This window comes from Spodoptera frugiperda, chromosome 15 (assembly GCF_023101765.2).
Source record: "Spodoptera frugiperda isolate SF20-4 chromosome 15, AGI-APGP_CSIRO_Sfru_2.0, whole genome shotgun sequence".
Taxonomy (NCBI): domain Eukaryota; kingdom Metazoa; phylum Arthropoda; class Insecta; order Lepidoptera; family Noctuidae; genus Spodoptera; species Spodoptera frugiperda.
The window spans coordinates 13959537-13975887 of NC_064226.1; the positions used below are offsets into that span (position 1 = coordinate 13959537).

The 16351-nt window shown below is 36.1% G+C and overlaps 3 protein-coding genes across 12 annotated transcripts in view; 2 read left to right on the forward strand and 1 right to left on the reverse strand.

The window, feature by feature from the left end:
* LOC118277699 (protein shifted) lies at positions 1–10692 on the forward strand. 2 transcript variants are annotated; one of them, XM_035596616.2, is made up of 8 exons: positions 1–178; positions 4659–4822; positions 5714–5953; positions 6225–6389; positions 7470–7670; positions 9685–9780; positions 9906–10136; positions 10476–10692. In XM_035596616.2, exons 2-8 carry the CDS (start codon positions 4660–4662, stop codon positions 10514–10516), a joined length of 1137 nt encoding a protein of 378 aa, XP_035452509.1. In that variant the 5' UTR covers positions 1–178; position 4659; the 3' UTR covers positions 10517–10692. The 2 variants fall into 2 exon arrangements, with proteins under 2 accessions (XP_035452509.1, XP_050554610.1); XM_050698653.1 differs by having other exon boundaries at positions 6225–6368.
* Positions 7911–11947, reverse strand: LOC118277723 (5-demethoxyubiquinone hydroxylase, mitochondrial). Of its 2 annotated transcripts, none has more exons than XM_035596643.2 (4): positions 11799–11947; positions 9538–9638; positions 9082–9310; positions 7911–8970 (listed from the first exon to the last, which is right to left on the reverse strand). In XM_035596643.2, the coding sequence occupies exons 2-4, from the start codon at positions 9625–9627 to the stop codon at positions 8693–8695; spliced, it is 597 nt and encodes a 198-aa protein (XP_035452536.1). In that variant the 5' UTR covers positions 9628–9638; positions 11799–11947; the 3' UTR covers positions 7911–8692. The 2 variants fall into 2 exon arrangements, with proteins under 2 accessions (XP_035452536.1, XP_035452528.1); XM_035596635.2 differs by lacking the exon at positions 11799–11947 and adding an exon at positions 11501–11647.
* The window catches only part of LOC118277654 (DNA-binding protein Ewg), a 19809-nt gene continuing 15065 nt past the window's right edge, over positions 11608–16351 (forward strand). For 7 of the 8 annotated variants that reach the window (XR_004783785.2, XM_035596552.2, XM_035596566.2 and 4 more), the window contains exons 1-3: positions 11924–12109; positions 14968–15135; positions 15880–16033. Coding sequence is in view for 7 of the 8 variants with exons in the window: in XM_035596552.2 (XP_035452445.1) it covers positions 15043–15135; positions 15880–16033 (247 nt within the window). In the remaining variant the exon portion in view is untranslated. Of the gene's footprint in view, positions 11761–11923; positions 12110–14967; positions 15136–15879; positions 16034–16351 lie in introns of those variants that run through there. The other variant, XM_035596559.2, reaches the window with a different exon arrangement.

Genomic DNA, 16351 nt, shown 5'->3' on the forward strand with positions numbered 1-16351 from the left:
GAGTAAAGAGCCAGTATGTCGGCAGTCTGTGTCCGACCGTCGCGAGCGCGGCACATCATCGAACGTTTTACATTTGTTGTCAAACGAGACGACCGAGTTCGCGAGTTGTGAAGTGACTTTTAAATTATGAACGTGCGTGCTGCAATTTTATTTTATTAGGAACCGCCATTTATAACAGGTGAGATAAGAACGTTCTTGTAAATTGTATCATATCGCGAAATCCATCCAGGATGACAGAGGTCGGTAAATAAAAGATCGTTGATCCCACTTAAAAGTTAATTGTTTAATCGATTAGGAATTGGAGTGGCGATCGTCTTTATTAATTACCCACATAAGTGTTTATGTTTTCTGATTAATGTTCCAATTACATGGAGAGTGGGATTTGTGCAATCGTAAATGTTTGAATACCAATTAAAGATAAAACTTCCGAACATCCATAAAAAGGTGCTTTTAAAAAACAGGAGATTAAAGAAAGCACAAAAAAGTAAACATTGCTATCTGGCAAATGTAAACATCACGGTGTTATTAATAGAGGCCCTAACTATGGGATCATATGTTAGGAGTACACTGCACATGCACGGTGCACCATGGCCCGATGTAAGGCTGCCTATTAACTCACTACTAGTCGCGAGTAATTCCTCAGACACGATGGGTAAAATTATGGAACCGGCTTTATGATCTATCTGACAACGTTGTAATCGATAAATGAAATGGATATGCGGGTTTAATAGTCCTGCCACTTACTCGACAAATGTTGAGCGATTTATTTCTTCGGCGTTTACCATAAACTCTGTTCATAACGACGATTTAATCGCTGTGTACTTACTTATACGATTCATTACTCTCAGACAGTGCATCTTTTTACTTAGCCTGCACAGGCATTGCGCTTACATAAATCCAAGACGTCATAAAGGTGATAATTTGTCAGCAAAATACTGCAAACATTTAACTACGTACATGGTCGAAAAATAATCATTAAATGTTTTGTATTGGTCCAAATCTCATCAAATATTGATTGAACTCATTTGGTCAGAGTGATCATGAGATCATTTCCCTATCTAATAAAGTTTGTGTGCAATATAAATTAAGGCACTGAAACGTGAACAAGAAATCTGCATAATTTTAAAGTCTCAGGAACACACAACCCTTTTCTTATTGTGGAAATTATGAGAAGTATTGTTGCGTTATAATGGAGTGTTTTGTAGTCGCACCGTGAACAGTGGTCCTTATGCCGCGGCCGGACGGGGGCGGCCGCGGACCGACAGCCGGACTTTATTTTTTTACTTTTTACGCTGTTACCTGTTCCCTGAACGGGTATCGTATCGACTGGCCCGCTGCCCGCTGGTTACCTTAACAAGTGCACCCGCCAGAGGTGCCCTATCTTCGGATAACACTGTTTTATTGTACCACTTCATATAGAAATTGGATTACACCTTGTTCATTTCGCGCGTTCTTAATAACAGCATGGTGATTGGTAAAAGAGCAGCATCTGTGAATAAAACTCTCAAGTATGGTGAAGTGGAAACAAACTTTATACACTTTATAAGTAAAAAAATAAAGAATATCCAAAAATGTACAGGATATTAAACCCAATAAATTCTAAACTTACAATAAATTGCAATAAAAATCCGTAAGTACTTATGTAGTTTGCAAATACACAAACATTCGGGTGTTTCGCGATTGTCCCACGGTCATTCGCATGTCTTATCACAGGATGCACCCGTCTCATTTACTGAAACTGTCATTCGGAACTAAAGTATTTACCCTTTTAGCGTTATTTTTACACCAGATCGGACGGACTTCTGCCACGAATCGAACTATTTTAATAACCAGGTACTTTTCTCTTCGCTCTAATATCTATTTAAGTATCTGGAAGTTGTTGTTAATTCTAAATTCGATAGAATTCATAACTCAGTGAACAACGCTGGTGTCTGGTCGTAGCCAGACATTGACGAAAGACAACAACAATGAATTTTAGTTAGGCATCTTAATATAAAATGAAGATCTAGACAGCTACGATCAATTGACGAGTGGACAAACAGACTCTTAATTCAAAGTAGCCTAAATAAATGACTTCAATTTGTTTGCTAGCCGAGTTACTAATAAAATCCCACTTTGAATTATTAAAACAATAGCTTCTATATTATTGTATACCGCAAAAACTCATTCTTACTACTTATTACTTGTAGTTTTGTATAGGTAGAAATAGCTGTCGAGAACTTGTGTGATTTGAATGACACATATTATGTTAAATGTGTGTCACAGAATTTCCCAGAATATTTGTAAATCAGTAAATACTTAAATATGAACAATATAAACATGTATTAATTACAGAAAATATTATTGAAAATTTAAATGCTCCCATTTCGGAAATTATTGACACAAATGTTTTATGACTACAAATTGTATAAACTACCTACATTATCGCAAATTTACTAGTGGATATTAAATCGGATTTAATATTTAATTAGTAAATAATTTGGTATACATATTTTATTGGTTTATTTAATTTAACTCAATAATATTCGGGTTGAAAACCTACAAACAATCTTCGGAAAATGTAAGATTTGAGAATGGCTTATAGAAGTTATAGAAAATATCTTCAGTAGATTACAGAGACTTTATTAATTATTAAAATGACAAGCGGATAACTACACAACATTCATAACCGCTAGATAACAAAGGTGGATAACTTTCTGAGGAGAGATAACTATCACTAAGATGAAAGATGCGTACCTAGATATATGGACTTATATCCCGGAGATTGCCATGAGCTCATCATACTAAATAGCATGGCTAGACATGTGCAGTAACCATTGCATACCGGAAAACCATTAGGTACAGTTCGTTTTCAAATCAGTTCAATCGAGCAATGTCTGATAAGACAAGCAAGCTCTTATAATCCCTAATGCTTCGAACTAAGAGCTGGCTCATAACATAATAAATTGTTATTATACCAACATTAATTAAATAAACACAATGTTCTATCTAAGGCATCAGACTACGCTAATTTGAGGTTATCGAAACAAATAAATAATATCGCTACCATTACAACACATATTTTGATAAATGGCGCCTGAAACATTAGGTACATAGATCTATTTTTAATAATAATAATTGTAAACATTACTTGACCTTACGATAAAGATGCTCTATTTAAAATTGTACGCATTTTTTCTAGAACACGTAAGTTTTTGATGTTGTTAGCGCTGTATTATTTAATTGGGTGATAAAGTTAAATAGAGCCAAAGGGGGTCGTGTTGAACAATTCTTAGAGGAAGCTATGTCAAAGTTTAAGATTAATATTAGTTTATTAACTTATATTGGCGTAACAATAGGGTAATAAGACCTCAAATGGTTTAAAGATTACGGATTATATGTATGCCAGTCGTGAATCTGAATAGGGCCCAATTAAGCACCATTGTTCAAGAACTTACGAATGGCAGGAGAGGTGAAAACAAAAGTGTGAGTAAGGACTTTTACAATTTGTAACTTTTAAGACGTTTCAGTTTTCTCCATATACAGATTAAAAGCCAATGTGGAAGATTTTCGTGCTCAAAACTTAAAAAAATAATAAATAATCGCCTAGTCATACGTGCTCGATAAATATAAAATTGTAACATCAACATAGACGTAAATTGTTGTGCACCCCTACGCATAGAGTTATTGGACTCTTCTTTTTTGTTAACACCTTTTGTACGTATAATTTGATACCGGGAGCGAGTAAAAAACTAGTAGACATTACTTTTTGACAGGGGATATTTAATGAAGTTGTAACTTTTTTTACTTTCGTCCGGCGTTTCTCACGATAATACCTTTGTAGGAGCACGTCCCAAACGGTCTCAATCAATTATGTTAACTGTGATAATTTTGTTTTTCTTTTACTTTTTTTCTTTGTGGACGGAGAGAGGTTTTGTATGGTCGACAAACAAATTATACGGCACTTACACGCTTATTATTGGTCCGCGTTGGAACGTTTTAATGGAATTATGACATATTTTAGGTGATAGCTCGGCTGGACTGTTAATTGGACACTCGGGAACGACTCGGTTTAACGTTGGAACCGGACTCATCCAGAGTTTACGACTGTGTTTTTTATTGAGATTCAATCGTGATGATGAGATACGATCACTTTTTGAGTTCATGTTTTATACCAGCTATTATATTAAGCACTTTCTGATTTACTTTACTATAGGGTTAACAACCTATTCGTATTGGATTGGACAAGATTTAGGATATCAGAAATCGGAAATGTCTGGCTACAAAACAGTTGTATGTATGTATATGACTTACCTACTTATACAAAAATATGAGACGTTAACTTATTATATCTACAAAAAACGTGTGGAAAATTCCAAATGGAATTCCCAATTTATTTACCAATTCATGTTATCCTGTTTGGACAGTCTGAAATAAAACTGAGGCTTCTGACTACGGGAGCATCAGTGTGCTTGCGGTGTTCGCCTTGGAATTTCATAAAATTCGCAGAAAAGGCAAGTCTGAAATCAATTTACAGAAGACATATTTTAGCGCGTCGTCGCGTTGCTAATGGGTCATAAGTATGAGCCCCGGCGAGGCTTGAAACTAGTCGAGTTATCTCGTCAGTTACGTGAGTAAGCTGTTAATATTGATAATTTTAATTTCTTCTGGTGTGTTAGTATGTGGCGATCGGCTTCGATGGGCGCTCGGCTGTGCGCCGGGCTGGCGCTGGCGATGTCGCTGGCACTCGGCGCCGGTCGCCGCGACTACAAGGACCCGGAGGGACGCCACCACTCCGACCTCTCCCTCTGGATCGACGAGCGGCAAGTTCGTATGTTCAGTGGTAAGTTGCTAGTTGATCTCCTGATTACAGTCCTCTATATACAGCCTCATTAATACAACTTAATTGTTTTCATATAAAGAAAAAAATCCAAAAAAGGTATAAATTGGCTGGTCACTGTACTAGGATTAACTTCTGTTTCGTCAAAACGATTGTTTCTAATTAGGTAGGTACCTACTGTTTGTTTTCTATTGTGCGGATATTCTGCTGTCCGTCCTTATCCCAAATCATTTCGGTTGCGATTGACGTAATCAATACATAAATACATTATCCTGCCATTTTCCCTGTTCTATATTCTTTTGGTGCTTTTACTTGAATTACTTTCTATGTAGATAGCCAGGTATTCATTAACGCTTGACGATAATGACATGAAATGTGAATAAAGGTAATTAAAATAAATGAGCATGATCTCATTTATTACTCACATGAATGGGCAACAGAAAAAAGTAATATGTAAATAGTTATTTATCCTCCATTTGACATGAGAATGTGAATTAAATAATACCTAATCCTAATAAAAAACTGCCTAAGTTCAGTATTTCGCAGTTATCTGGTTGGTACCTAATTCACACCTCTAAGTCTACTGACGTAAATAGCTAAACTAATAGATATTAAATATGTATGTATAATGCCAAAAATAATCCTAATGATATATGTGACGCGAAATATTTATAAATACAGATGGGTGTTTGTTACTCAATCACGCCGAAACGGCTGAACGAATCTGGGTGAAATTCGGCACAGGAATATATTATAGTCTTGTTATTAGTTGAACACCTAGGCTTTTCCCGATATAATATTGCTTCTTAGGAGATAATTTTTTGACTAAGAAGTTAGTAAAATTTTAAATGTATTTTGTATAAAATCTTGAGCAACTTTACTATTTCTTTCCAGGCATATCAATGCAAGTATTCGCAATAATAAACGGGCACGTATCCCCATACGTGTTGGACCCGAACTTCTCAAACAAACTGCCGGTGATACCATCCGAAGTGGGCTACGTCAACTTTACATGGAAATCCAAGAAGCGATACTATTACGACTTCGACATTTTGACGTCTTCAGACCTGACCATACTGAAACCGCCTGTCTTGTCCATAAAAACCCGGGGACGGGTACCTAAAACTTCTAAAGGTATGTTTTCATAGTTTTTCTGTCTGAAGGTAAAATACTGAATGCTGACCAATCTTCTTTATGTATTTTGTTGTCCAAAGTGAATGCAGAATAAATGTCTTGTCTGTAATATCATTGAATTTAAAAGTTCAACTCAATAATTGTTGTCACACTTATTTTTATCTGTTACTAAAAATAAGCCAGGAAATGTACAGTTTATCTTTTTAGCCACACCAGTACAAACGAGCCGTTCCTTAAATAAGTAAATATTTAATAACAATGTTTTTTACAGAATTCAGTATAATTTTGCCATGCGTGGGCAATAATAGCGGTGTGGCCACATTTGAAATAGGGCTTGTGCTAAAAAATGGCCGCGGTTTGCCGCTAAAAGGCACCCCACTTAGATTACACCTAAAGAAGGAATGCGCACAGAGAGGTGTGTATTTAGAAAGGACAGGTATTGTATCGCCAACGCATTTTTAACACTTACACGCCTGTGTTTTTGTGACTGTCTCTAATACCGCACGTGTTTCATACTAATTCATTAACAAATAAATAATTACCAATATTGAAAGACTTTAAACGACGAGCAACTGCAAAAACACAGACGTAACGCTTATTACCTTGATTTAAAATAACAGTTTAATTTTATTATTCTTCTACAAATACTGCAAAAGATCTATTGTATCCCGAAAGCTTATTAATTCAATTTCTCATGCTTAGCGTTGAAAAAACGAAGTATAGCGAAGTTGAGTACGAGAAACGAAGCACTAAACATTGCATTTCATCTATTTTGAGCCCATATTGTTATGCTTACGCTACTAATAATACATTTATGGGTAGTTGGTAAGCGAGCGCTATACAACCACTATACGGTTCACAGTACAATACGTCACGTCAGCGTTTGTATCCATTTCACTGGGAACAATACAGCGATTGACATTTTATTGGTGTTTTGTAAAAAAAAACAATCGATAATTTAAACAAATCGTTCATTTTATAATAATAATTCTTTTAGATTATGGTCTTTGTTACCGGTTACGTGGTTGATATTTTATTGAAATGTTCGCATTGTAATCGCTGTAATGTCCGTCTCTCATGAGTACTAATGTAGGCTGTATGTGTGACGCCTGCGATGTGCGCCAGGCCTTATTAACCGAATGCATTATTTTCCGGGATGTCGCCGAGTGCGCTGACTGGCTGAATACGGTGCCTCTGCTCACGGCATTTGCGTTTTTAGGTTCGTATCATGCTTGCTTTCTAACTAATATTACTTACATTTTTTTATAATATCCTAGTACTTAGTGCCAAACCATTTCTCATTGCTTTTGATTTATTTCATGCTTTCATTAACTTAATTTAAAGCATGGACCATATCCATGTGACATTAATTTGAACAGCAGCTTTGCCTCAACTAAATCAATACCTAGTAAACTTAGATATCAAATCTTAAATCTGTTCAGAAACTAGATTTTTTGACACATTTTCCTATAACACCCAAAGGATCAAATACATTAAAATATGAATCCTTCAACAGGGCCGGATCCGGAGTGCGACAAAAAATGTGCGAATCAGGGGTGGTGCAATAACGAGAAGATATGCCAATGTCCCGAGGGATACATGGGGCAGGACTGCAGGACGGCGCTGTGCTACCCGCAGTGTATGAACGGGGGGAACTGCACCGCGCCCGGGGTCTGCTCCTGTCCACCAGGGTACCAGGGACGGAATTGTGAAGGAGGTTGGTATACATTTAAGGTATAGTGTGACTTTTCGACTTACAATTTTGACTTTATTCTATTGTTGATAAGGTTGAAAATAGATTTTTATTATGTTAGTTGATATTGTTTTTGTGTGCGTGTGGTTAGGTAATTGACGTCATTGGTTTCTATTTGTTCTTAGATAAGGTTGAAAATTTATTTTTAATATGTTAGTTGATATTTTACTTTTTATTTACTTTATATAATTGATAAAACTAACGTTATGTAATATATAATTTATTTATGTAACAAAAATATAGACGAGACGAGTACATTTTTGAGACATGGAACAACAAACATAAACTTTATGGAAATAATACTTTTCGTAACAGTAGGTAACATTAGACGTAAATGCTATGATATTGTAAAACCTATATTAAAATGTATTAATGTTTAAGGAGTAACTAACAGTTGCCAGTTTAGTACCGTCGACTATACATATAGCAAACTTCACACTTTATTCTTTTGTCAATGGCATCTTGCACTTAGACTGAACCTATATAGGCTTCATCTTAACTTGGCTAATGTGCTATACTTTGCAATAAACTGTGATGGTAAATCAGACCTATCAATCATTAAAACAATTACGGTAACAGTTACGGCCTCATAAACCAAAGTCTACAGCTTTGAGTTATTGTTCTGTATTTATTTTATTAGTTCTTTAATTACTAGTGACTAATTAACTACCCGCTATGAGCAAATACACAACAGCTCCTGTCTACATAAATCGTGAGAACGCCAGTTTTGTCCTATAATTTTAGACCTCATTTTCTATCTGGTGACTACAGAGATTTCGCTTGATTTCCATATAAAAAAATCAGTAAAACCATCAAATATTTTATATCAACAAACTTCATTATAATATTTGTCCAATAATTTGCAACAAAACTACTTAGTGAGTTCAACATTACTCACGTGCGTATTTTCGGCCAGTATTACTCAACGACTTGACATTGACAAGAGCCATTCCACGCCATCTTTGAATGTCAAAAACCTCTTTATTTTAAACCTTCTTCGAAATGGCAATGGCACATTTACATCCAGCCTTTATAACTTCAGTCAAGGCTTTGTAGAAGGGGGCTTGTTCAGCTCCATGGTCGATCCCTGTGTCATGGTGTTCCTGCTCCTCATCACGGAACTTGGTAATGGTTTCCAAGATCTCCTTGTCGATGTTAGGGTCCTCCATTAACGTTCGGAGCTGGTCGTTGTAATGGTCTACTATCACGGTTTCTACGGCGACTGTGCAAGCCATCGCTGCTTCTTTGCCTAGGAGAGCTGAGCCTGCAATTGATAAATATGAGCTTGAGTAAAGTAAAAAAAAAATCGGTTTGGGTCAAGTGTTAGTTATATTTTGAATAGGTCAAAAAAAGATTTAAATAAACGTTCCCTTACCAGCGCCTAAGACGAAGCCAGCGACATTCCAAATCGGTGTAAGCGCCGTGGGTCGGACCCTGTATTCATTGATCAGCTCCTCAAACTTTGCGCGATGTTTCTTCTCCTGGTCCCACATGTGCTGTATGAGTGGGCCTTCCGCGGTACTGCCGAGCACTGCCATCTGGCCAGCGTAGATACGGTCGGCGCCCAGCTCACCTGCATGGTCCACACGGATTATCTGGTCTAACTGAAATGAGATTTCCAAGTAGTCAATGAAAAATAGAAATATGGAGCTCGCGGATGTCTAATTATGCAGACCTGTAATCGAGTAACTGACATAAAGAGGTCTCTGTAGACTTCGAAACTGGTCGGGCATCCTCGTAATAGTACGAGTGAATGAGCCTTATACGTATTATCTAATTTTGTATGTCTTGCAATAGTTATCACACCACAATAATCTGCTAGGCAACTTACATGAGGATTCTTCTTCCAATATGGTCGTCCACTGGCTGACACGGTACTGTGTGCACAGCGAATCTGCTGAAGTATCGGCGTACGCAGCATTTTGTAATATTCTGTAATTAAAAAATACATTATGTTGATAGATAATCTCTTTCACAGGTATATGCGCGCAGAAATGTTTGAATGGCGGTAAATGTATACAGAAGGACACCTGTGAATGTCCTAAGGGATACTATGGATTACGTTGTGAATTCTGTGAGTATTAGAACTAACATCTAATAAGCGCCAATTCTATCGAATCAAGACAAGACAAAACCTTATATTATGCTCTCAACTAAAACTTTGTCTTCCAAAGTATTAAATGAACCATCTTTTTCCAGCAAAATGCGTGATCCCATGCCTAAACGGAGGTCGTTGTAAAGGAGTGAATAAATGCCGATGTCCTGTGGGACTGGGCGGCAACCACTGCGAGGTGGGGCGGCGCCTGGGAGACTGCTCGTGCAGGGGGGAGTCCTGTGTGGGCCAGCACACGTGTCGACACGGCCGCTGTGTCGCCGGCGGCTGTGTCTGCGACCCGGGGTGGAGGGGGCGCTGGTGTCATAGGTCCACAGGTTGGATTTGTATTTGGTTATGAACATTCTAGTGTGTGTGCATGGTTAATTAATGAGTCCTACAAATGACTTTATTATGAAAGCAAGCCGAAAACATAATAATTAATTTGGTATGCCTCACGAGAGTATAATATAAACCTACAAATGACAATGAGCTAACATTCATATGACATCTGTCCCACTTCCTGTAGACCTCTTTCTTGTAATATTTATAGTAAGGTCATTAATGTATCTTTTACTAATACACAAAACCCAATACCTATAATATTTCTAAATAATAATAGTGAATTCAAATCCTTGTTTAATATTTTTAATAGAAAATATATATTCTGTTCTCAGGATCATCAGAAGAGTCTGGTGAATACAAGAGGCCACGGTGAACCACAAACAGTTGACGAAACTACTTAATAATGTGATTTTTATTAATTTTATAAAAAAATACTTTATACATATTTTGTAACATCGATAAATTAGTCATTTAGATGATAAGTTCTACGCCACTTAGACTTTGTAATTAGATTATTTTATGAAATAATATAAAATATTAGACATATGATTTGGAAAATTGTTTTATTTATTTTTTACCTGCAACATAAACAGTTTGTTTATCTACATCCTAAAGTTAGCCAGAGATGTATTTTACTGATAAAACAAACAAGAAAGAGAATGGAACGTCTTTGATCTACTTCTGCAATGTTTTTCTGCCTTTCTTTTTTCCTCTGACCTTTTTACAATATTTTTTTGGGTTTAACAACTGAGCACTAAGTCTACCAGATTGGGATGAATATCAGTATTAAGATATGTGAGTATTTTGTATGAAGCAACTTGGTGGTACTTTATACATACAGTGACTAATGCCTCAAATGTCTGTATTATTTTCATATCACATTTGATTTTAATTTGTTTTCTCATATTATGCCCAAGTTTTATGAGTAGATTAAAGTGAACTTTTAGAGATATGTAATTGTTTTGAAAGATCAATAATTATTATAAATAAGTCCAGTGGTGTGGTAGGATGGAAATGGGCAGATAAATCATGATAAATTATATTAATTCATTAGAAAATTCATTTTTCATAAAATAGGTTATGGTCTAGAAATTAGTATTTTTGTAGTACGATGTAGAATAAACAAAATCTGCAAGTACTACAACTCTATGAATGAATCACACAATATCTATAACTACAATATTAATTGTGTGTTATTCAATCAGAGACTGATTCAGTTTGTACCGATCATACCAAATAGTTTTCACTCAGGACTTTTATTTTTTAATTAATTTTAAGAAAAGTCCTACTGTCACTTAACCTCAATGAATCTAAATATCAACAAAAAGAATATTAAGACAAATAAAAGACGGCTTACCTTAATATTTAAACAGTTTTACAATAATATTATATTACGCAATCTTCAAATAATAAGAAAATAACAAACTGGACACGCGAAATCACAAAATTTGTTTACAATCATGAAACGTCAAATTCAGTTACTGAAAATTTCACTAGATGTCACTACAGTATGACGTGAAATGATCAATTTCTAAAATAAACTAGGGATTTTTCCTGAACATCTATCAACATAGAGCGTCAGAATAAATAAATAGTAATATTTGGCTGCCAAATTCGGTGAGTATCTTTCACAAAATAAGCTTTTATTTACTTACAAAGCTATGAATCCATTCCCCCCTCAGGCAGAGGGGCGATTTCCCTTTCCATGCGAAAACCACACCGCGCAGACTCGTACAAAATGGCGACCCCTAGATACGAAGTTTATACGGTCCACATACCGCGCTTACCGATCGATACTAATGGAGGACTCGAATTTTTCGGGGACTCTTGTGCACTCCGTAAATTTTGTGAATTCAGTGTCTGGACGAGTGCAAATGTTTTAAAAAGTGTTGTTTTGAACGGGTTACATCACAGCAAGTTTGCAAGACGTCTAATTGGATTGCAAAATGTGCTTCAAATCACGCAGGTGCGTACGCAGCCGTAGTCTCTCCATTCTGTCTGAGCCTGCTCGAACGCGCGGCTCCCCTTCATGATGGCCATTCATTTTGGCTTATCCTTTACGCCGCCGCAAAGAGCTTGCGTCATGTCATGCGTCTTCGAAACTGACCCGTCGCGGGGCATCATGCACCGTATAAACAAAACATCAAACAAAATGCGTCATTGGTGTATGCGACTGCATTTATTCGCGCGTAAAAGGCATAAAATTGTAAGTTGCAGTTAAATAATATGCACCTGAAAGTAAAGATGGATTCCTGAAATCATAAATTGATGCATTTGTTGACATTAGTCCTTGCAATTGGGACTTGTAATAGAAATTTTGTGTAGTTCTACAGTCGGATTATGTGGGAAGCTCGAGTATTGATTTTTCTTAGCTAGGTGTCTACACAATGGAATAATAGATTTGTACTATGCTGATCTATCCAAGTACTCTGAGAAAGAGTCTGCAGGCTAGAGTTCCTTGTAGTTTGGAGTTTGAGAAATCGTTTTTCATTGAAGTTTTAAGTTATAAGCAGTTCCAATAAGAATATAACACGATTTTCTTTTCAAAGAGATTTCATAGAAGTGTCCAAAATCAATAGTTAGGCATCTTGTCTAGACTTAGATAATGTTAACACCAGTATTAAGGTCATGGTTGTGAAGTGTAGGACATTATTCCTATATAATTAATCATAGGAAATACCAAATTACCAATTACCAAAATATTAAATGTTGTTTCATAAGGGGAGCCATTGAACTCTTATTTATTGATTTTTCTCACCAAGCTCTGGTTAGTTGTAATTTGTGATTATATCATAATACATTTGAATTATGTGAAATATATTCAGAAAATGTGGTGTATCCACTTTTCTAAATTAGTTTTATGCAAACATATTTCAGAAATGTTTGATGAAATAATGTTATTGTGTAATTGTAATATGAATTACTGTGGTTGCATTAGAATCTGTGTCTATAAAGACACAAACTTAGAACAAATTCAGCATATTTTATATTAAATACAATTACACACACAATAGATTAAAATAAACAATAATCCTTTACCAATGCACATAATTTATGTCCTAACACATTTTGAGTGATGTACATTAAATATAGGTCACAATTAAATGCTGTATGAATCCTTCTTGGTACATTTAGGCAAGTCTTTATTTAGACATAGATAGGTGCTGTAAAAAGTGAGTATTTACTTCAAAAATAAAACAAGCTGTGTATTGATCTTGTTAGACAGTAAGAAGGCCAAGGTCTCACTACTTATTCAACAGAGACTCTTCAGACATGTACAAATCTAATAAACATACATATTAGAATATTACTGCTTTTGAGGGGTAAGCAGAGGTGAATAATATAACACATATTTGACCAGTTATGTTATGTGTCCTATGTAATAGGGGATGAACTAGTTCTGGGTATCTAATGATTGATATTTTATGAATGAGATTTGGTTTTACATAATCAACTTCCCCAAGACAAATGGGTTCTACAAATCACCACAGCTTGATTTAGTACATGCTGATTTATTTACAGTATTTATTACAGTTGTTAGTGGCTTACATTATTTTGAACTAGCTCTCTTGTAAACGGATGAGGGGAAATGATTTGCTCTTCAAAGATTGTGATTTAAAAGGTTAATTAGTGAGGCTACTTTTTAATAGGGTGCGTTGGGGTAACATCGGACGGATTTTCGAATAGTTGCAAGGATGTTGCAAAAACTTTATTATCTCAATTTTGGTACACAGTAGATTAATGAAAAATAGTGGAAACGAATAATGATTAAACACAGTGTTATTTAAAATATACATAAATACTCAATACTTTTTGCTTTGCAAGCCTATAAAATCAGGACAATTTTTTTTTTGATGTGATGACGATTTGGCCATCGTGGGGTAAGTTCGGACAACAATTTAAAATAATTTCTAGTGCTAGGAGCACAAGGTGTATGAAAGGAATGTGGCCGATCTTTCCTGTACTTTAACATGAAATCACAAAAATTTACCTAATACAACAAATATAGATGTTCCAAATGATTCTATTTTTTTCGTTTAATTTGTCCGATCTTACCCCGCATACCAAATTTCAAAGAAATTGAGTTTCTCAAAGTTTAGATTTATCCACAAGCATTTTTGAAGTGGCTGCATACATGAGTTCTTTATTATTTATTTGCTGCATGGCTAATTCCAGCGCTTCTTTTGTATAAGAAGTGGCCCGCGAAGAGGTTCGGGAGTATTTACGTGGCAACTGAAGATTGGAAAATCAGCCCTAAGTAATTATTTAAAATTAAATTAAAATCATTTGGAACAAAAGTTTGACAATCACTGCCCATTTTCGAATAGGGATATTTTTGTCTGATCTTTACCCGACATGGGTAACACCGGATTTCAGCCTACAGAGGTAGTAGACAAATCTGGATTAGTTTTATCATATTATCATTGCTCAAAACTTAGTATTTAGGCAAAAACATGTCAAAATAAGCTATACTTTTGCTAAAATATGCAAATGTAGGTAGGTGAAAGACCGGATAAACAAATATTTTATAAAATTTGCCTTTTTTATAAAACGGCGCGGGTACACGTCTGTGTTGACCGGAGCGAGTGGTGGTCACCGCGGGGTGGGGCGGGACTTAATGACGTGCCACGCAATGTGATCAGCATTAAAAAATATAGCCAAATAAGTGAGATATTTGATTTGTACGTTCTTACCCCTCCGCCGATCTTACCCCAACGCACCTTAATTTACCAATTGCATTGTCATCAATCATAACAAAATTATAATCTTTAATAAACCTCAGCAATACTTAATATTTATAGAAATATAAACATTATTCCACAGGTCATAAAGCTCATCGGTTGAAGAGAAGAGACCAAGCGTGGCCATAGTGGGTGGCAACTTGAGGTGCACAACCCAATGGTCCTGGAGTTTAGCCGGCGGGACGAACGGGATACAGACTACACCATGAACTCCGCCGTCAGCACAGAATCTATGGATATGGAGGGGGAGGTAAAATATCCTTGCTTTAACAAACATTGTGACTGGTTTCTGGGTGTCTAACGGCTCCTCTACATAATAAATACAAAGAAATTGTAAAGGAAAAGTACTTCTATGCTTTTCCATCATAGCAAACCCTCTATATTATTGATATGCTGACTGGATATTTCAGCTTTGTTCAAACTTTTTGTCTAATGTTCTTGATAAAAATTTCACCCATATTTCTACAAAAGAAGTTAACCTTGTTAAAAACTGCGTAATTTCACGACATAAACCTTCAAAAAGTTTCTGAACTTGAACTGAAGTATGTCGCAACTTGTTTACCTCGTTGTTGTATAATATTTGAACTTCGTAGTAGAAATACGTTTGTAAAAATATTTTTTAGGGAACAGCGTTAAGTCGGAATTCACTGAATATGCGACAGACATCAATTTCTCGGAACGGCGTCGGTGCTGCGTTTCGTGTAGTTTGTCGCTCTTTTCTGAGAAAATTATTTATTGAAAACTACTATTGGCCTGCAATGGTACAACGTGGGTCAACGACCTATCAATGAAAAATAGGTTTATTGACAAACCTACTGCTATGAAGTTGCTGCTTCGTTAGTCGAGGGTTTCGGGTTAAATTCCCTTGTTAAGTGAAATGTTATTCACGCCCTTGAAATTCCAGGAACTTTAACCGAGTTTCCAAATAAAGGTAGTCGACTATACCTACTACCGACGTCATTTCAGTAACTTACAGAGTGTGTATATTTCCCAGGACATGTCACAAGTTGACGGTTGCGGGTTGAGTGGGGCTTCGGACGACGACGACGAGTGCGCGTCCTCCCCCACCGGCTCCACGTACGATGACAGCGCTGATCTCATCAAGAACGCCATGAGCGATGAAGTTACCAAGCAACTTGCAGCAGCTGGTGAGCTATAGTTGAACCTCCTATACTTTCTTTTTGTTAGGGAGTAGCGGAGTAGCTTATTTGTGGGACTATTTAAATATAATATAATCGAATCAAGTCAAACATATTAAATAATACCATGCTTAAACATTTCCCAAGATTAAAATTCCAAGATTCAAAGAATTTACATAATCTTAATACCTACTAAAACAGAACAGGTAAGCCCTAACTGATGTAGATACAAACACTTAGTGAATCAGACCTTAGCGGGTTGTGAACTTGGGGTAGGCAAATAACACATATTGAATGTAAAGTAGTATCTAGTTTCTTAGCAAATAT